General features: G+C 46.1%; 1 protein-coding gene across 3 annotated transcripts in view; it reads left to right on the forward strand.

The window, feature by feature from the left end:
* Positions 1-466: 466 nt before the first annotated feature.
* Positions 467-20,750, forward strand: part of CCDC88C (coiled-coil domain containing 88C) — a 102,064-nt gene continuing 81,780 nt past the window's right edge. The window contains exons 1-3 of one of the 3 annotated variants that reach the window (XM_082231832.1): positions 467-2,171; positions 4,861-4,961; positions 17,219-17,327. In XM_082231832.1, coding sequence (XP_082087958.1) covers positions 2,112-2,171; positions 4,861-4,961; positions 17,219-17,327 — 270 coding nt within the window. In that variant the 5' untranslated portion in view covers positions 467-2,111. Of the gene's footprint in view, positions 2,172-4,860; positions 4,962-17,204; positions 17,328-20,750 lie in introns of those variants that run through there. The other 2 variants (XM_082231831.1, XM_082231833.1) reach the window with 2 other exon arrangements.

Here is a 20,750-nt window from a genome sequence, read left to right on the forward strand (position 1 = left end):
GAAGGAAGGTCACACAAAATAAAATAATGCATAAGTCCCAATGCTTTTAGTGGAACTTGCTTTTGAGTGTCTGGGTGAGCAGGTAGAAGCGAGTTGCAGAGATGATGCCCCAGTTTCAGTGGTCAGACTGGAGGAGCTCACCACTGTTTGGGGCAGAAGCCTAGATGTTTGGTCTCTGTTCCTTGTTTCAGCTCTCCCACTCCTTAAGAAGGTCCTCCTGGTAGCTTATCGATTTAGATCCTCTGGTTTGGCGATGCTGTTTCTGAATGCCAGATCGATCCATAATAAGACCGTGGGACTTCCTTACCTTGTTTCCCCAAACTGTACTTTCTGCAGGAGCTGTAACAAGGTTCAAATTATTGCTTTATCCCATTTCTACCCCACTAATGAGCTCTCTTTCTCCCCACATGGACCCTGTGAGGGAGGTCAGGCTGAGAGTCGTGTGACTGGCCCAAGGTCACCCCATCAGCTTCCTGGCACAGAGGGGATTTGAACCCTGGCCTCTCCCAGGGCCTGATCCAATGCTCTAACCACTACACCACCATACCCTCCCAACATTTCTTAAATGAAATTAGGGACATCTGAAGGAAAAGCGGGACGCTCTGGGATCAAATTAGAAACCGAGACAGATTCTATAAATCCAGGACTGTCCCTGGAAAACTGGGGCACTTGGAGGGTCTTCACCACACTTGCTCCATCCCCCCCCTTCTCTCCCTTTCCCAAATGATTCCCAGGACTCTGGGGTTAAATCCCCTATATACCTACAGGCTCGCTCGACCAATTCCCTTTGTCCTTTGGAAGCTTTTGGCATGAGTTCATGTTTAAACACAATAGGCCAGCCTAACGCTGCCGTCATGTTTGCAGAGACCACGAGCCCAGAAGAAAAACATCCTGCCGCTCCGAAGAGGGGAATCGAGCCCCCACTCGGGGGGCTTTCGTGGGAGAGGATTGTTTCTGCGCTGAAAACCAGAGCCTGTAATTCCTCTCCAGTTTAATCAGCCTGCCCGCCTCCTCCTCCTCCTCCCAGCGGATTGTTGGGGACGCCTCCAAAGTGCTGGAGACCAAGGCAGGCGCCTGGGACTGAAACCAGAGGCGCGCGAGGCCACACTTTGCCTTTCCTTTTTGAGAAACCCGAAGGGGCAGCCGGCGTCTCATCCGCTCGGAAGAAGTAAAGGCTAACTTGCTTCCAACGCGGCTTACATCCACAGAAGCGACGGCGCGCACCGCGGACCCCGCGCAGCTCAAGGGGACCCGGGTTCCCCTCGCGCGCACTTTGTCCTCGCGGCGCAGTTGCTCGCACCTTCCCAGCCCAATTAAGCCCAGAGGCATCTTCCATTGGCCAGCTCCAACCCTTTACCCCAGGCTCTCATTTGCAACCAGCGACGTCCATCAAAGTGGGTGGCTTGTGTGTGTTTGCCCTCCCCCGCTCCCCTTTCATCTTCAGTTGTAAAAAGAGTTCCCGCTACAGGTAATAACTGCGCGGCGCAGGAGGACTTTGTCTCTTGCCTGGAAAGAGGGAAAGGGCGAGGCGCTCTAGAGCGCACAGGCAGAGCGCCCGGGACGCGCGTTCTGCTTGGCTTCCAGAAGAAAGAAAACTTTCGGAAGCTTTTCTAAAAGAAGAGGTCCCTTTCCCGTTGGTTCCTTTCCCCACCCCCGGCCCGTCTTGCGCATCAGCAGCCGCCACGAAAGAGGAGCCACTCGCTACGCCCGGAGGCTTCGGCAAGAGTGCGCCGCCGGTGGCTCAGCTCCCGCCGCCGTCGCCGCTCCTTTGCGCGCGAGCTGCGCCCTGTCCTGCCCACCAGCAGGTTGTTGGCGAGGGCTGGGCTGCCTCGAGGAGGAGAAGGAGGCTGCCGCCGCCGCCGCCGCCGCCGCTTTTGCAAGCAGGAGCGCCGCAGGAGGGCGACTGATCGCGGCCCGCGTGTGCGCGTCCCTCCCCGCCGCAGCCCAGGGGGAGGGGAGAGAGGAGATGAGCCTCGTATTGTTTCCCTCGTAAGCCAGTCCGCCCGGGCTATGGGCTCCTCGCCTTTGTTCCCCGCGTGAGCGCAACCAGCTCGAGCCAAAGGCAAACGGAGGAGCCCGCCTCCTCCTCCTCCTCCTCTTCGGGGAGCAACATGGACGTGACCATTTCCGAACTCATGGAGCTCTTTCTGCAGAGCCCCTTGGTGACCTGGGTGAGTTTTTGCAAAGGCGCCGCCGTCGCCGCGTTGCTGCTGCTGCTGCTGTTGTTGTTAGCAGTTGTTGCCGGGGCGGGGGGCGGGCTGAGCGCCTCTCTGGCGGAGGAAATCGCCTTTCCTCGTGGGGCACCTAGGAGAGGCCACCCAGGAAAGGGGGTCGATTTGGGTGGGGAGGGAGAGAGGAGCCGCTTGGCGGGGGCCCCTTGGGAAAACACCAACACGGAAAGTGTGCTTGTTGCCTTGCTTTTGTTGGCGCCGCTTTCCTCTCGGTTTCCGGAAGGAAAGAAGTTGATGGAGTTTGAAGTGGGTGCCTTGTGCTCCCAAGTAATCCCTGCAGGATTACTTTAAGAGAGAGAGAGGAGAAAGAGTGTTAGATTTTCATACTACCTAACTTGTCGCAAAAGTGGGCTTTCCAATTTAAAAGTTTTTATTTTTTTTTCCGAGCCATGGAACTGTGCGGTTGGAAATGGCCCATTCATTGTGTTCTTTAAAAAAAGATCGCTATCCGTGATCAGGCTCATTATTGTTCATTCATAAAAGATTCCTTTCTCTTTTATGGGATGTGGCACCTTGCTCTCCGGCAAGGTGTCGGAAACCCTAAAAGGAAAGGGGGAGGGGACCCCTTAATCTTTTAAACTAGAAGCACTTGTGCATTGTGACTGTTGAGGCTGCTTTGGCCTTAATGCTGCCCAGATGAAGCTTCCCTACAAGAAGAGTAGTGACATTCAAACCCGACCAAGATCACCAGGAGATTCCCTTTTGAAAGCCATAATTGGCCATAGCTTCCTCTCCCTCGCACACTTCTGTTGTGCCCACATGCCGAAGTAGACATGCGCATGATTGTCACCAAGGGCCGTGGTCTTCCTGTGCACAAATCCTGCTTAGCACTGGAGGTTGAACCATGAAAGCAAATGGGGCACTGCCCTGCGGACCTCATTCTACCCATAATTCTACCCATAACCAGCCCCACCCACCGGCCTTCTTACTTACTGCCAGTCTAAGGAGTGGCACTGCTTGCCAGCTTCCTCCTCCTTGATGTCAGCGCTGCCCTTGCAGAACTCTGCAAGGAAGAGGATTGGGGGCAAAATTAGGAATGAGTTGCCCTTGCCAGTCATTGGTTCTGGCTCCAGCTCCTGTTGGTCTCCCTAAGCTTCCACCCCACAAGTTCCAATGGGCACCAGCCACCATTGCTACTGTCTTTGGGAATTCATGGCATTGTCTCCTTTCCAACACATAATCCTTCCTTTCTTGGAGCAGGAGTTTACAAAGGAAGGGGACATAGGATTTCTCTTATACAGTACATGCTAATGACTCTTTCTGGCTCCCCCTCCCCTCTGGACCTTTCATCCAGGGCAAGAGACATTTTGGGGGGTTGGCCTTTGAAGCCAGTGCAGTTTTAAGGCAGAAACAGTCAGCAAAACCTTGCTTGGAACAGAAGGAGAGCTAGTTGAAGGAGAAATAATCGAAAAGGAAAGGTAGCATGTGCTCTTTTGCCCCACTTGAAGCCTGATATGATCCATGTGTTTAACTCTCCAGTTGAAATCAACTGGACCAAAAAGCGCCTCACCTGAAAATGGATTGTGGCTGTGAGGTGTGGAAGGAAATGAAGGACGATCAATGATCAAATGCACATCCCTTTGCCCTAAGCGTGAGGATTTCCCCAGTCTTGATTGACCTATGCTGAATTTACACATGCAGTGGTAGAACTGACTGCACTACTTCAGGCAGTAGGGTAGGGACCAGCATTTTTCAATACTCCCCTGCATATACTCCCTGTACAGGGCCAAGCCACCTGTTAGCCAAGGTGTCTCAGGTGGCAGGTTTGGAGAAGCAGGGGATCAATTCCTCACCTGGCTTACCTGCCTGCCTGCAGAGCTGCCCACCTCCATTTTGCTGAGTGGCTACTGACCTTGCTCCTGTGGCCTGGACAACAGCAGTGTAGTGGCCATGATCCGAATGGTTCTCCTGGTTACCACTTCATCTGATCATGGGTCCTTTCTTAAGAGTGAGCCACTGTGGATGAGGCAGCTCTGACAGTAGTAGGCAGTAGCATTTGGTGCTGCAAACAGGACATTGGTGGAGATAATCTCTAGGGCTGGCTCACTCTGAGTAAGGTCTCTTTGTTCCTCTGAACGACAGGTGAGCAAAATGTCCCCAAGGAGGCTTAGGCGGCAACCTTTCTCCCAAAGTTGTTACCTGCCTGAGTGGAGTTGTTACACAGAGGAGGGTTCAAAAAAGCTCTCTTCTACTTGCTGTCAGACGGGGTGCAGTCAGTTCTACCACATCAGCAGTCTACCATTTGATTTCTAGACTGGCCACAACACCTCATGCCATCTGGTGTGCCATAATAAATTAATAGTAGCAAGCAACGTGTACCAGGCCTGTAGAAGAGGGCAAACTTTTCAGGTAAAGTTGTTCTCTCTTTTTTTAATGTGTATGTGTCAAGAAGATTAATTGGGGAATGGAAATTGGTTTAAGTAAGATCTTGGAAGGAATCGAGACAATGCCAACTGCTATTGAGATGGATTTGTAGCAGAAATAATGGTGGGTGTTTCCTTAAAGTTAGTGGATACTTTTCTCAGGCATCTTTGCTAACATGACTGAAGGTGACGGGGGCAAAGTTGCAAAGTGTTGTCCCCCCCCCTTTTTTTGAGATTATTTCCTAATAAAGCTTTTTTTCTGGCAGGTGAAAACGTTTGGACCATTAGGGAACGATAATGAAGACAAGCTCGCCATGTATATGGACCTTGCGGACGGAGTCTTCCTGAACAAAATAATGTTGCAAGTGTGAGTTACAATCAAAGGGATGAGTGGGGAAATTATGCTTTTAGAACTGGTGGAATGAAAGCATTTGTAATGAAAGTCAATGCCATCGATTCAGCACCCTAGTTTCGTGGGTGACTGTTGCTGCCTCTTTCCTCCTGGGAAAATTAATCATGGTTCACCTCTGGCTTTTGATTGACTTGCTCTTCTGTGCTGTCGCTGAGGGCTTTTCAAAGCCTATGGTTCCATCACTCAATAGCAAAGTGCACACACTCTTGGGAAGCACATGGTTCCAAGTTCAAATCCTGGCACCTCCAGTTAGAGCAGGGGTGAAGGGCCTGTGGTTGCCCAGTTGGCTTTGAGCTGCAGCTCCCACCATGGCTGACTATTGGTCATACTGGCTGGGGCTGATGGGAGTTGGTGTGCAGCAGTATCTGACGGGCTGCATGTTCCCCACCGTTGAGTTAAAGGCTCTTGGGACCAGGTATGGGGAAGATACCCGAGACCTTAGAGAACAGCTGCCAGTTGATGCACTAGGTGCTAGATGCGAAAGTATAGGACAGCTTCATAATGCCAAAGAGATGCTTAGATGCCGGGAATGGGGAGAGGTTGGCTTTTAAAAAAGGGAAAAAAGGTCACGCCTTTTTATTCAATTTATTCAATAATTCAGTTTAGACAGAGAGAACTTTTTTCTTTTTTAAACATGAAGTTTGAATGTTCTGAATGTGCTGTCCTGCCAGAAGTAGGGTGTGATGTATCAGACAATTTTAGCAGCCTATTGTTCATAAAGCTTTTGCAATCATAAAATCCTTTAGACGTTAACCTAAAATGGCAACGGAGAGAGGGAGGAAACAGTGGTGCCTGGGGAAATATTAATTTGTGCATAAGTGTCTTTTCTTTCTTTCTGTCTCTGAGCTCAGTTAAGCCTAATTTTGACCACATCCCTTCCTGTTACGGATTCTGTAACATGATGAAACAACCTGTTTCATGTGAGCTTTGTGCTTGGCTTGAAACACAGCTGCGTTTCAGAAGAGTTTAATCTCAGCAGAATATGTGGACTTGTGATCTTCTTGCCTTAAAGAAAGGTGTAAGGTTGTCTTCACTCTCTTAATTCAGTTATCACCAAGCGTCACGTCAGTGTAAACGTTCACAGGTTCACAGCTCTCCAGAAATACAAAGTTAGTCAGATGTGAAACATGTTTTTAGAGCGGTGATTGTCAGAGCACCTCAGCAGAGCTGGTTTTGCTTTTCCTTGTAGTGGAGTTTTTCGGGGCCAGTGTTGGCAGTGTGCCCAGTTGTGCCTCAGGATCAATGAAATTTAAACCTTACTCCCGAAGGGTTGAATCTGTATAACAAGAAACCAGAACTGTGGCTTTTGTGTACATCCAGCCTAAGCTTGCTGCAAAGGTGTTCACAGCTACTGCCTATGACTTTTGCCTTTCATGTCGAGACATTTAGATTCTGCACAGCAGTTACTGCTTTGCCTGTAAATCAGAGGAGGCCTTTCCTCCTCTGCCTCCCACCAACTCCTAAATTGTTTTTTATTGCTTCAGAGAAAGGAATGAATCTGAGTTTCTAGTGCAGACTCATCAGTTTTTCAGGCCTGGTGTAAAACTGTCTTTTAAAGTGTTTGGCTCAATACCTTTTAGTGCTTACTGATTTCAGATTTGACAGCATATTTTTTGACTGACTGAGATAATGTCGGTTATTTTGGCATGTGAGCACTCCCTTTGCTTCCTGCTTTGAGCATCAGTGCAGTAAGGTGCCAATCCCCTTCTGTTAAATAGTCTGAATGCTTCTGGGTTTTTCTTGCCAATTTTATGTGAAATTACATCTGCAATTGGACACTGCATTCCACTGGTGAAATGTATTACCTAGGTGCCTTCTTGGAAGGAGGGCTTTGGCTCTGTATTTCCTGATTGCAGCTCACTTCAGGTTGCAGCCAGACTGTGTTTGCAGAAACTGGAAACAGAGAAGGCAGTATCATTATTTCTGCTATTGCTGGTTTACCTAACAGCTGGAATGAATGGGTCTTGGTTGGAAATGGATGCAAATACTGCCTCATGCATTTTTATTTTTATTTTAATCAATGCTTCCCTATTTGTAAAAAGGCAGTGACATGAATATTATCTTATTCATTCATTCATTCAAGGTTGAGTGTTGGAAATTTATTTTCATTTTATCATTGTGGGTGGAATAGAACTAAAAGTGACCCTTTTTTGCACCATTTGCTAAGTTCTGCATTTGCACATATACTTTTAACTGATCCAACGCCAATCTAAGAAAAAATGATTTAAAAAAAATTATTATCAAAGATCCAAGTTTGGAGAGTGTATGTGTGTCATTTTCTTCTTTTAAGTGCAGTAATTTTACCCTCACTTTCCTGAAAGGAAGCCTTGTTGAATTCAGTGGGGCTCACTTCTGAGTACACATGTATAAGATTGTGCTGCATTTTGTTTCATGTAGGATGCAATATAAGGACGCGGGTGGCACTGTGGGTTAAACCACAGAGCCTAGGGCTTGCCGATCAGAAGGTCGGCAGTTCGAATCCCCGTGACAGGGTGAGCTCCCATTGCTCGGTCCCTGCTGCCCACCTAGCAGTTCGAAAGCACGAAGTGCAAGTAGATAAATAGGTACCACTCTGGTGGGAAGGTAAACAGCATTTCCGTGCGCTGCTCTGGTTCGCCAGAAGCGGCTTAGTAATGCTGGCCACATGACCTGGAAGCTGTACGCTGGCTCCCTCGGCCAGTAAAGCGAGATGAGCGCTGCAATCCCAGAGTCGTCCACTACTGGACCTAATGGTCATGGGTCACTTTACCTTTAGGATGCAATATGGTACTATTATATATTTAAAAGCAGCTCAGTAGGTAGGTAAGTCTACTAAATTTCGTTCTTGGAGAGAGTGTGTGTATATCAGAACTGCAACTTGGTGGTTAGACAGCTGGGCAACTTCCCTGAAGATACTGCGTGTCTGACTGATGGACCTCTTTCCATGTAGAACACACAGCTTTAAAAGATTAACTAATCCATTGGGATAGAGAATGCAAGGATGGCTAGTCAAATGAGTTTCTTGTGTATGCTCCAGGGACTGATTAAACTTCAGTAGCTCTCATGACCTTAAAAGGCTTCGGATAGACTTTTTCCCCTCTCTCTCTCTCCCCATAATGCCATAGCCAATTTAAATTACTGCTATGAAGTGTGCACACACACTCTACCCACGCCTTGCAAGTTGAGACATAATTGGATATCTTTATCTTGTACAGCATTTTTAGGGAACTATCTTTAGATCTTACAGAGCGAATGCATGGGTGGGCAGAAGGGAGATGTAGATTTCTGGGTGATTTTCAGTAGACTGCAGGGCCGTCCCTGGAGGGGGGCAGCTCCCCCCTCAGTCAAGTCAATAAATAAAAATACTTAACTGACTAATTGCATCACAGATAACTCAGTTCTGCACCCCCCCCCTCACATAATGCCTGCTCCTCCAATAAATCCTGGCTATGCTCATGTGCAGAGCTCAGGACAAATCATATTGTATGGGGCTCTCCTTTGCTTTGCTTTCCTCTCCTCTCTGCCTCTGCTGTGCTCCACCTCTTTATGTTGGTGATGGTGGCAGACTCTGGGGGAAATAGTCGCAACTACTCTCTCTAAGACCACTTATAAAATGTGAAGGTAGAGTCGAGTCCCAGTAGCTCCTATGACTGGGTAAGGGTGGCTGGAAGGAGACAGGTGTTCAGATATGGGGAAGTTATTCTTCCCCCTGAAACACCAGGATTCATATGAAAGCAACTGAATCACCAGCAAATTCATTTATTTTAATTAAAAGTTTATTGGCACAAACACATACAGATTGAACACAATAAAAATGATGGTAAAGGTAAAGGGACCCCTGACCATTAGGTCCAGTTGCGGACGACTCTGTGGTTGTGGCGCTCATCTCGCTTTACTGGCCAAGGGAGCCAGCGTTTGTCCGCAGACAGCTTCCGGGTCATGTAGCCAGCATGACTAAGCTACTTCTGGCGAACCAGAGCAGCGCACGGAAACGCTGTTTACCTTCCCACTGGAGAGGTACCTATTTATCTACTTGAACTCTGATGTGCTTTTGAACTGCTAGGTGGTCAGGAGCTGGGACCGAACAATGGGAGCTCACCCCATCGCGGGGATTCGAACCACTGACCTTCTGATCGGCAAGTCCTAGGCTCTGTGGTTTAGACCCATGTCCTTCCACAGCACCACCTGCGTGAGAGAAGAAAAACAAAACACAGATACAGAGGAGGTTTTTTAAAAAAACAACAACCCAAGAAACTACTGAAAATAAAGTGCAGCATTCAATTGTTGCCTGGGAGAAGAAAAGGTGGGTCAATTGAGTTCTCAATAAAACCTCTCCACATAATGGAAAGTTACTCTTCCATTGATTATCACAAGGTGTGCTGCTGGGCCAGTCTCTTGGATGGCTTTGAAAGAGTTCAGATAAAGTAATGGGAGGTTGGTATAGCCAGTGACTGCTGTTCCTAAGCACAGAAAGTACTTCCTCTGGACAAAGAGACAAGGGGGACCGCCTGGCATCCTAGCCTTGGCATTGCTAGAGGGTGTACTGTTGTCACCACTTATCTCTGTTCTATGGGGCCTGCATGGCTATTGCTGTCCTAATCAGAAACCTGTTTTGCTTATACTGGAGAACAGATATAAAGCAAAATTCCCAAATGGCTTTGTCAACGTTTGAGAAAACATTTGCGTGGTCACTCCACCCAGTGAATGGAATTTGACATTTGTACGTGCTGGGGGAAGGGGAGTGCAACAACCACTGCGAATACCTGATACAGTCTCCTCTGCTTTTAAATGGAGGGCTAGATAACTTGTGTCTTCAGCTGCTTTCAAACTGCAGTTCCCATCATCCTTGACTACTGCTCTTGCTCAGTGGCGTAGCGTGGGTTCTCAGCACCCGGGGCAAGGCAAGTAATTTGCGCCCCCTAACCCGTGGATTTTAGCACTCGAGTCTCTTCCGCGCGCCCCCCAGATGTTGCGCCAGGTGCAGCAGGCCCCCCTGCACCCCCACGCTACGCCACTGCTCCCACCACAAGTCTTCAGGACAGCCATCCGAAGGCTGGTGCGGGGAGAAGGTCTCTCCGCCCCACCGCCAGGCTTCGGAGCAGCCTTCCGAAGGCTGGTGCGGGGAGAAGGTCTCTCCGCCCCACCGCCAGGCTTCGGAGCAGCCTTCCGAAGGCTGGTGAGGGGAGAAGGTCTCTCCGCCCCACCACCAGGCTTCGGAGCAGCCTTCCGAAGGCTGGCGGCGGGAGGAGGTCTCTCCGCCCCACTGCCAGGCTTCGGAGCAGCCTTCCGAAGGCTGGCGGCGGGAGGAGGTCTCTCCGTCCCACCGCCAGCCTTCGGAGGAGGTCCGAGGACAGTGGGGTTCCTGCTTCCTCGAGGAGGGCCGGTCAAACGCGCCCCCCCAAATGTTGCGCCCGGTGCGGCCGGCACCCCTGGCACCCCCCACGCTACGCCACTGCTCTTGCTAGCTAGGGATGGTGGGAGTTGTTGTTCAAAAACAGCTGGAGACCCAAGTTTGGGAAACACCGGGTTAGAACAATGTTGTCGGACTCTGCAACTCCCAACACACCTGACTGTTGACTATGCTGGCAAGGGATGATGGGAGATGGAGCTCAACAGCCTCTGGAGGGCCACAGTTGATTTAAAGTACAGTGGTACCTCGGGTTAAGAACTTAATTCGTTCTGGAGGTCCGTTCTTAACCTGAAACTGTTCTTAACCTGAGATACCACTTCAGCTAATGGGGCCTCCTGCTGCCGCCGCGCGATTTCTGTTCTCATCCTGAAGCAAAGTTCTTAACCTGAGGTACTATTTCTGGGTTAGCAGAATCTGTAACCTGAAGTGTCTGTAACCTGAGGTACCACTGTATTCTGGACATCTTGCTGGGAGCAAACACAGTGTGGCTGTCTCTCCACCATTGTCTGCTTTGTGCGCTTTCCAGAGGTACTTGTCTGGATGGCGTTCGGAGAGAGCGTCGTAGACCTTTGGTCTGGCAAAGCAGTTCATCCATTTTCCTATTATGGTCTCGCCATGCATAGTCATCCAACTGAGACCAAGGTGAAGGACAGCCGGCAAATTGATGCCTGTAAGACAATCTACTTCTATGCCTCCTGTGTTTCATAGGCATGTCTGTTTTGCCAGTATCTGCACTTAATATTTTATTAACCGCTTCCCAGGTGGTAAGCTGGAGAACCATACCTTAGCCATTGTTCCAGGGACAGGGGCTTGTTATACAAGGAGAGTTCAACAAGTTATATTGCTTGTCTTTCATTGTCCCCTGTATCCTAGCCTCCTTACTGATCTCACTGGGCCAGTAAAATATTTGTGAACCCAAACTAATGATTAGATGGTCAGTTCTCAGTGAACACTACTGAAAATTACCAGAAGACTCTTAAAACACGGACAGCCATTCTTTCATTCCCTCCTCGCCACTCCCTGTGTACGTTTCATATGGCAGAGTGGCCATGGAAACACTTTCAAGGAGTTTCACATAACAACTGTTGTGTGCTGAGTTCTTTTATTCCTAGCTAGAGAAAGCAATAACCATATACGCCCCACATAATAAGGACAGCTGTAGAGAAATGACTAAACTGTATAGGCTCTAAATAGTGCTGAAACCAGGATGTGGTTAGATCAGCAGCTGCCCATCACCAGAAGATAGGTGCATGCTTTCAGCTGCTCATCATAAGTGCAATGTTGCACGCCAGATCTTGAACACAGGAGCAGGTCAGGAAACTATTGTCCAAGTTAGGGCAGCAGCTGGGACACTCTCACAAACTGAGTGCATAATACTGGCCAAATTATTTTGGGAACAGAGACAGATTTACTAGAGTGGGATTTTCTATCTGGTGGCAGGGGCGGGGGGGGAAGGCATTAATAAATTGAAATACATCTCCTGCCCTTTATTTATAAATATTTATATCTTCTTCTTCTTTGGCGATCACTCGTAGCTGAGTAAGATTGTCTTCCATAAACATGGCATGATGCTGGTTTATGGCAGTATTTTTTATTGATTGCCAAAATCAGATTGCCCCACTTTGCCCAATGGCTCAAAGGATTCACTCTTGTGCTTTGCACAATATGGCTTAGCTGTTGTTAAGTCCCCATAAATGTGCAATAAAATGCTTAATAAACTCACCTGCTCCCAGAATAATAAATAACTAAAAAAAATGGGTGCAATAATAAGCTAATAAGAACTTGAAAATATTGAAACAGGCATCTGTGTTAAATGCTCTGCAATTTCTGATGCAATAGAATAGAATTGTGCTCATGAGATGCTCCTGCCAGCAGAAGTGGGGAACTGGCTTTCACTGATATCACCTTCCTTCCCCCTTAGTCCCTTGAAAATCTGTTCCAGAGCATTGGAGGACTGTTCAGCACAGCGTGAAAGGTGGTTCGAGGTACTGTAGAGGAAAGGGAGGATCAACAAATAAATGCTACCAAAGGCTGTTCCAGTGGGGGAACTTGCGCTGGATCCCAGTTCCTTCTGAAAATGGAAGGCGCCATTTTGTTCACAAATGGTTGGTTAGAATCCCAGACATACATCTTTTGAACTGTTCCCTGGGGAACCTGGAGGTTCATTGGAAGCTTCTCAGCAGGGTTCCTCACCATAAAGATAAGAAAGAGTGGACAGCTCTGCCCACCACACCTGCTATTCCCCCCCCCCCGGCTTGTGCAGCCACTGCAGAGTGTTTGTTTTGTTTTAGAACCTGCTCTCAGCTCATCTATGAGGCATTGATGGGAGCGGACTGGTTTTTCTACTGCCTACCTCTATTGAGCATGTCTCCTATTTATATTATTTATATAATATAATATCCTGCATCTCAAACACGAGGCGAGTAAAATGCTCCCTGGAAATCTCTCTTAATGTACCAGAGTTTCTTAGCAGGTGAGTCAATGAGGAAAAGGTTCCTCGAAATAGGGAATAGCATTTTCCGGCTTTTGAAAGCTTACCCAAGCCTCTGTTAGAAGCTCTTTGAACAAAAACAATTTCCGCACCTATTTGGCATTTCAGTTAATCTTGGCATTTTTAGCATAAAGGTTGGACATGAGCTTGTTTTTCCATCATGTTCTTTCCAGTACACTACACTACACTGTGATTATAATTGCAAGCAATAGAAAACTGGCCTTCGGAAGTCGTTTATCTTTCATGGCTGTAGTACAAGCAGTGGCAGGTGCCAAATATCCTAAATCAGTGTGTTTTCTTTTACTTTCTGTTGACTCAGGACAGTGAGCTAACAGGTACTGGCTCTGTTGAATAGCCAGAAGAGTCTGTTGATATGCATATAAAACAATGTGGAAATGTGAACAAATCTGTGAAACCTCTGCTTGTTCAGTCCCCCACCCCCAACTTTGATATATTTGTTATAGGCATTTGCAACCTGCTCTTTATCCAAATCTCCCCGGCCAGAGAAGCTCCCATGCCCCAAATTTATTATATAAAGGAAGACATGTACAACCCACAGTCCTTTTCAACTCCCAGAATTCCAAAAGTGCACCTGGACCTGACAGGCTTCTAACCCAGACAGGCTTCTGGATTAGGTCATGTTTGATGCTGAGAGCTCAGTTGGCAGGCTGTCTGAGAGTTAAATGATTGAGTTCATATATTCTAAAATTAAAGGAAAGGTGAACAAAAGAAGTTTGGGCCCACAGGGCACATGGCTGTGATGTGAATTTGCCAGAGTGTGGTGTTCACATGCTATGCCTCCTGTGCAATTTGCTTTCCTTTTGTTTTTAAAACTTACTCATCTCCCCTATATCAGTTTCCAAACTTTCTTCCCTAGTAAAGGTAAAGGTACCCCTGCCCGTACGGGCCAGTCGTGTCCGACTCTAGGGTTGTGCGCCCATCTCACTTAAGAGGCTGGGGGCCAGCGCTGTCCGGAGACACTTCCGGGTCACGTGGCCAGCGTGACGAAGCTGCTCTGGCGAGCCAGCGCAGCACACGGAATGCCGTTTACCTTCCCACTGGTAAGCGGTCCCTATTTACTTGCACCCGGGGGTGCTTTCGAACTGCTAGGTGGGCAGGCGCTGGGACCGCTCACCCCGCCGCGGGGATTCGAACCGCCGACCATGCGGTCAGCAGGCCCTAGGCACTGAGGATTTACCCACAGCGCCACCCACGTCCCTTCCCTACAGACCACCTAATGGGTTTTCCACCTGTTGGAGCAATTGTAATGTCTTTGCACTTCAACCCTGGCTTTAGATGTGATTGAGGGATACCCACATTTGAAGATAATGGTCTGCTGCTGTCATGTAGTTTGGACATTACCCGTGTCTGGCATCATCACAGGCAGGGAAGAGATATTATTTGTTTATTAATACATTTATTTATTTGGTTTTTCAGCTTAAAATTTTATAATCACATATCCAACATGCAACATAAAAACAAGATTCCAAAGAATCTCCTGGACTTCCCTCCTCCCCTTTTGTGGGTCCTATTGTTAGTCATTTCCTCCCGTATCTTTTATAATAATCCAAGCCTTTTACACCTCCGTTATGTCCAAAATTCACCATTAAACTACAAGTATTCCAATCCTAGTGACGATTTTAGCTGTTCACAATGGTTTTTAAGATAATTTATAAATCCCCCCCATTCCTTATTAAAATTTTGGTCTTCCTGATTTCTGATGCTTTGCCATTTTGGCATTATCCATCAACTTAATGGGCAGGGGAAGAGATTTAGCCCCCACCTCAAAGTAGCCCTTTACTCCCCTGCCAGTGAACGGCTGGCAGGGGAGTAAAACCTCCACTGTGGGTGGAAGCAAATCTTGCCCATCGCCCCTGGGAATGGGGAAGCCAACCCGCTCCTGACACAGTAGATTTGGGAGTAAACGCTGTTCCTTCTCCTTTCCCATTTTCGAACATTTCCAGTGTAGGAGGGGTGTGTTGGTTTTTCCTAGGCTTTCCCAGCTTGGTGGGCTATTGGTAGTGAGGGAAACATTTATCCTCTCTCAGGCCATGCAGGTCCGTGTTTGGTTTGGGGGAAGAGGAGCGCCTTGGGTTTGGAAAGGAGACCTTGTGCAACTGCTTTCCCCTCCTCTTCCTCCCCTTCCCCATTCAACCCTGATGGTTCATCTTGCTACAAGTTAATACAGTCGTACCTCAGGTTGCGAACGTGATCCGTGCGGGAGGCACGTTCGCAACCCGCACGCGCATGGTGCGATTTGGCACTTCTGCACATGCGTGTGACGCCATTTTGTGTTTCTGTGCATGTGCAAGCACCAAAACCTGGAAGTAACCCATTCCAGTACTTCCGGGTTCAACACAGCCCACAACCCGAAAACGCGCAACCCGAGGCGTTCATAACCCGAGGTACAACTGTAAAGCCCAAAGTACTATATAGACAAACCTGAGTGAAAGGGGAAGTGGTATGATGAAATGCTGCGCTGCGGAGTCTTACTTCTGCTGCTCCAAGGCCAGACTTTGCCTTTTGTGATGGAGCCAATTTAACAGCCGCCAGTCTTGACAACCTAGAACCAAAAGCCTTTGGGTTCTAATCTTTCCCAGACATCTTTGAAAGCCTCAAGCTTTTGCTTGTTGCCATTGCCTGTTTTATTTTAAATATTATTATTCACTACATCTCTGGCATGTGGATGAATTGGGTTGAGCTCCTTGTAAGGAGAGCTTTCCCTGTTTTGTTTGGGAGCAGCACAGCTCGGCCTCTTGTGTCCTGTTTTCATGCTGGGGCAAGGGGCAGATTCCACCAGTTGGTAGATCAGTCCTGGTGGCTGCACCAGCAGTTTCCTCTCAGTCATGGAAATCGCCTCTGAGGAAGGCTGGGACTGTGTGAGGATGGGGAATTTGTTTAAAAACCAGTTTAAAAATTTCAGACCTGTGCACCTGATTTGATAAGACTTGGTGAGTAGCTTGGGGTAAAAAACTAACCAAGTGTAAAATGATCACATTGTTACAACAGCTCTTACACAACTGAGGTTTAAATACCATGAAACAATCTGTTTTCCTTTAAGGTAAAAAAGACTTCCTTAACTGAGAAATACTCAGGGTTAGGCTGCCAATGTGCCTGTCTTTGTGAAAGACTTCATTTGTCTGTTTCTTTATTATATAACCGCTACTGCCATTTAATTTTTGCACATAATACATATAGCAAGCTAGGTGCTTTTCAAATAAGACAGTTTCTGACTAGTCTATGCATACAGTAGAAAGAATATTGAGGGGGTTGATTTGTATCTGGAAGCTGCCCAGAGTGACTGGGGTATAAATAATAACCTCATTATCATCATCACCATTATCACTTCAGTCTGTAGATGAGCGAGTCACTTTTTTATTCTGCCTGTTAAGTGGGGAAACAAGTACAATGGTGATATGTCATAGCTGGCTCTTTCTTTCTCTTTCTTTCTTTCTTTAATTTTTTTTAAAAAAACTGCAGTTATTTACTTGGTAGAACATAGAAAAACAGCCTTCCTATTTGCATTCTGAAGTGATACTGTTTACGGTACCTCTGGTTACATACGCTTCAGGTTACAGACTCCGCTAACCCAGAAATAGTACCTTGGGTTAAGAACTTTGCTTCAGGATGAGAACAGAAATCGTGCTCCGGCAGCACGGTAGCAGCAGGAGGCCCCATTAGCTAAAGTTAAGAATAGTTTCATCTTAAGAAAGGTCCTCCGGAACGAATTAAGTACTTAACCCGAGGTACCACTGTACAGCACTTTATAGTCTACTCTATTACCCCATTACCTTGGGAAGCATGGTATAAAAGTCATTATACATGTTAAGTTGAATGAGATGTTCATATTTTGGACCACAAAATTTAATTCTGCAAGTAGTAGTTTTAATTATGGAATATTGTCTATAGGACTCCTTATATGTAGTGAAACTAGCACAATTCTCATTCATTCTCTCTCTCTCTCTCTCTCTCTCTCTCTCTCTCTGTGTGTGTGTGTGTGTGTGTGTTTGTGTGTGTGTAAAGGCTAGGTTAACACTTTTAGCCTGCAAGCTTAGTTCTCCAGCCATCTATTTTGAAATCTCAGCCTTGCACCTTCAGCCTGAAATAGACCATTTCTGAATCTTAGTACCTCATTCTATCTAACTTGTGGAATGACCTTGTGATTACGAAGGTCAAAGAGGTTATGGAATTTACAAGGGGTTTGGATATTTCGGGAAGTAGCAAAGGAGCAAATAAAGGGCAATTGAGGGACATAGCAAAGATACTGTTTAAACAACAAAGTAATTACTGAATTCCTTTGGATTTCCTAAAATCCCAGCCTTCCTCTTTCAGAGATCCACGACCCACAAACCAGCGTGTCAACAAGCATGTCAACAATGATGTCAACCTACGGATTCAAAACCTCACCATCTTGGTCAGAAACATCAAGACCTACTATCAGGTATATCTTATGTACTTTTTGTGCCTGCTATGCTGAAGAGACACTTGCCACAGGAAATAAAAGAGGAAGTGGTCTGTGATGAAATGTTTTCAGTTAATGCTCTGATCCTTGCAGCAAATCAAGTGTGGGTGCATTTAAATGGGAAGAGTATTTTAGCTCTACATGACCACACATTCCGTTTTCCACCTCCTGGACTGGAACTGGGTGGTTTGTGTAAATTGTTGGACAATAGACCTGGCTGCAAACTTGTTGAAAGAAGCTACCTTCAAACTATGTTTATAAATGTACATTGCCAATTTCCCAGAAACCCTTGACCTTAGTAGGCTTGCCAAGGAATTCCATAGCTCAACATCCATCATTGATCAATAAGTAGTAATTTCCTCTGGCATTCTTCTTCATTAATTTACTCTTCTGTGACTTGCATCCAGTTTGAAATGTGTGCAAAATGTATACATAGTCAGGACAAAAAAAATCCATTAATAGGAACCATGTGTGGCCGTATGAGGGATTTTGGTTTGTGTACCTGGACTATTGGTCTGCTTGAGTAATATGTTTAAAAAGAATGTCACCCCATAGCTCACATTTTAAAAGGACTTCCAATTTCTGTTCTGCAATAATACTTCGACACAATGGATATCAGACACATCAACCTCGGCCCCCTGAATATTTGTTTTATGGGAGCCAGGCCCCCTCAAATTAAGGCATCCCTGAGCGTGTCACAGGTTCAGTGGCCAGCTCCTCCAGAGCCCTCGGCCTCCTCTGTCGTGCACAGTTCGTCACATGAGCATGACACACACTGGGCCCTCTCAGTCTTGGGGCAACCTGACACCTCTGATGAATATCATCCAAAAACTTTATGGAAACCAAATATCAAGTCTAAAATAGAATATACAGTAGTATTTTTCTCTAGATGAATGTGACCATCAAATATTAAGCGTCTCATGGTGATTACTATTCTGTACCACCATATCATAGTCAGGCCAGTGTACAATGAAAAGACATGAAATACAATTAAAACCAATGCAAATAAATTTCAAAGTGTCTACCAAAAAAAGAAAGAAGCTAAATTAAAAGGTTAAAGATGTAGGTGGAAGAGTTCAGAAGTTAATGCAGCACAGAAAAACGATTGAATAAATTATTTTTAAAAAGTCAGGAAGGCAATCAAACCAGTGGGATTTTCAAAAACAAAATCTGTGCTATCTGTGATATGTTGGAAGGGTTAACTTCTGAGTCTCCTCAGCTATAATGCTTGAATGTGCCATCAATGCAATAATTAGAGCAGCTTCCCTTGTGAAGTGCTCCCATTGTGTAGTGTCTGGGAACTAGCTTCCATTGTTCACCCTCAGTTTGCATATGTTGCAAATGTTCCCATAGAACAGCAGAGGTTGATCAGTCCATGCTTCTCGTGGAGATTCCCTGTTGTGTATAAATTAATTCTGACTACTCGGTTGTGTACTGCTAGAAAGGTCAGGCATGTTTCATTGTTTCTAATGAATTAGGAAAACACACAAGCAAATGTGTGGGTTGCATGCATTCCTGGATCAAGCATGCTTTGTCGTCCTCAAGATACGTAGAAAAACAGAGTTTACCTGTGGGGTTTTGTGTGTGTGCTGATGTCCAATTTCATCATGCAGTAGATGAACTGCTTCACTACAGAAGAGCATGTGGTTCCATCAGGATGGCTATTTTTGCAATCTAGATTACAGTGAAAGTAATGTACTTTACATATGTCAATATTTCTGTCCAGTGCAGAAGCTCTGACTTTCACTCCAAGGTCATTATAGAACCTGGCATCTAGAAATCATGTCTGAGAAGTATTAAAAGAAATAATAACACCATATAGAGGTGCCCTAAGCTTTTGCCAGTTAATCACTGGCCATCCTGCTATTACATTCCTGCTTTTCAGACAGATGGTTCTCTAAAACACACAGAGTCCGAGGGCTTGGAAGTTGGTGGAGGAGAGAGAAATAACTCGAAATCAGGCAGCTAACCTGTTCCAGCATCTTACCAGCAGTTCCAGGCTGCTGAATGTATTTTTATACCCTCATAAATCTAGTTGCTATTCTTGTAATGTGAATAGTAAAAATCTGCATTTCATAACGTAGGAAGGCCGGTAGCAAGACAGAGTGTGTTTTTGTTTCTTTTTATCCTGTGTCTCCAAATGTCTAATTACGTGGCTTCTTTGTCTTGCTGCTGCTTTTGTCTCTGGAATAGGTTGTGTTCTCTTTCAGAGTGCAAAAAGGGCACTATTAGAACAAGTGTGTTGTTTTTGTTTTTTAAAGTAGAGCAGCTTTTGAAAAACTCCCATGTGGGTTTAGGAAGACCCAGAAAAGACTTCACATTTCGTAACCAATTTCCAGCAGGCCGAACCTAATTTTGTGCCGTATGTAAAACCAGTTGTGCCGTCTGATAGTTATCAGAGTAATTTCTCAGAGTAACCCCCTCTCTGCCCTTTTCGTTTTTAAATAAAAGCTTTGGGTGCGCTACATTTTAAGCAGTATCTCCTAATAGCAGGAGGTAAGCTGGGTTAGCAAGGGAAAATGTGATTGATTTAAATTGCAGCCTGGAAAGGGGGGAGGGGGAAGGTTCCTGAGAAACAATAGAAGTGAGATTTGCTGCTTCCGCAAGGGAAGTGTGAACTTCAGAATGCCACATTTTTAATTATGGTTTTCCTTTGTCCAGTTCTTTGCTGAACAGCTATATCTTTGTAGGATTGTGTCTTGGGATAAACAAATGTGGCATGTTTAACTTTGTTATTCTTTGGCAGGTGAAATTGCATAGTAGTCACTTTTTAAAAATCCCCTGTTATATTATAATCCTTCAGCTTGGGCTTCTTAAGAGAGCAGGACCAGTAAACCTTTGATCCACCCCCATCTGCCTGAAAATCAGATATGAATACATTCCATAATGTATGTGTTTTGACATTTCCTGTGTTTTGCTTTTTTGGTTCTGAAAGAGAGCACAGCCTTGAAGCCACACTGCCAATTAAAGCATGTTTGGCTCTGTCCCTGGCCTTTGAAGAATTTATGGTTGTAGCAAAATTCTGATCCGAAAATCCATGTAGGGAACCCTGACGACATTTTGGCCACACTTTGGGTGGTAGCGTTCATTATTTGTACAAGAACTGCAGCACGCACAACAGTACCTCTGTTTGTTTATTTGCAAGGTCTCTTGCCCACCCTTCACTATAAGGGCTTGGGGCAGGTTAGAAATAAAATATAATGTATGATGATAAAAGCAAATAAAACATTTGCAATTATGAAACAAACAAACCCATTCCAGATGGAAGAGAACAGCATAAATTCAGCGAAAGAGGATGGTCCCACAGAAAAAAAAACCCCAACCCACGCCTTAACTGTCAAGTGAAACATAGGCAATTGAAGTATTGCAAGCCATGTTGAGTGTTAGGTAAGACAAGTGTGG

The sequence above is a fragment of the Podarcis vaucheri genome, assembly GCF_965113315.1.
Source record: "Podarcis vaucheri genome assembly, chromosome: 1".
NCBI classification, from domain to species: Eukaryota; Metazoa; Chordata; class Lepidosauria; order Squamata; family Lacertidae; genus Podarcis; species Podarcis vaucheri.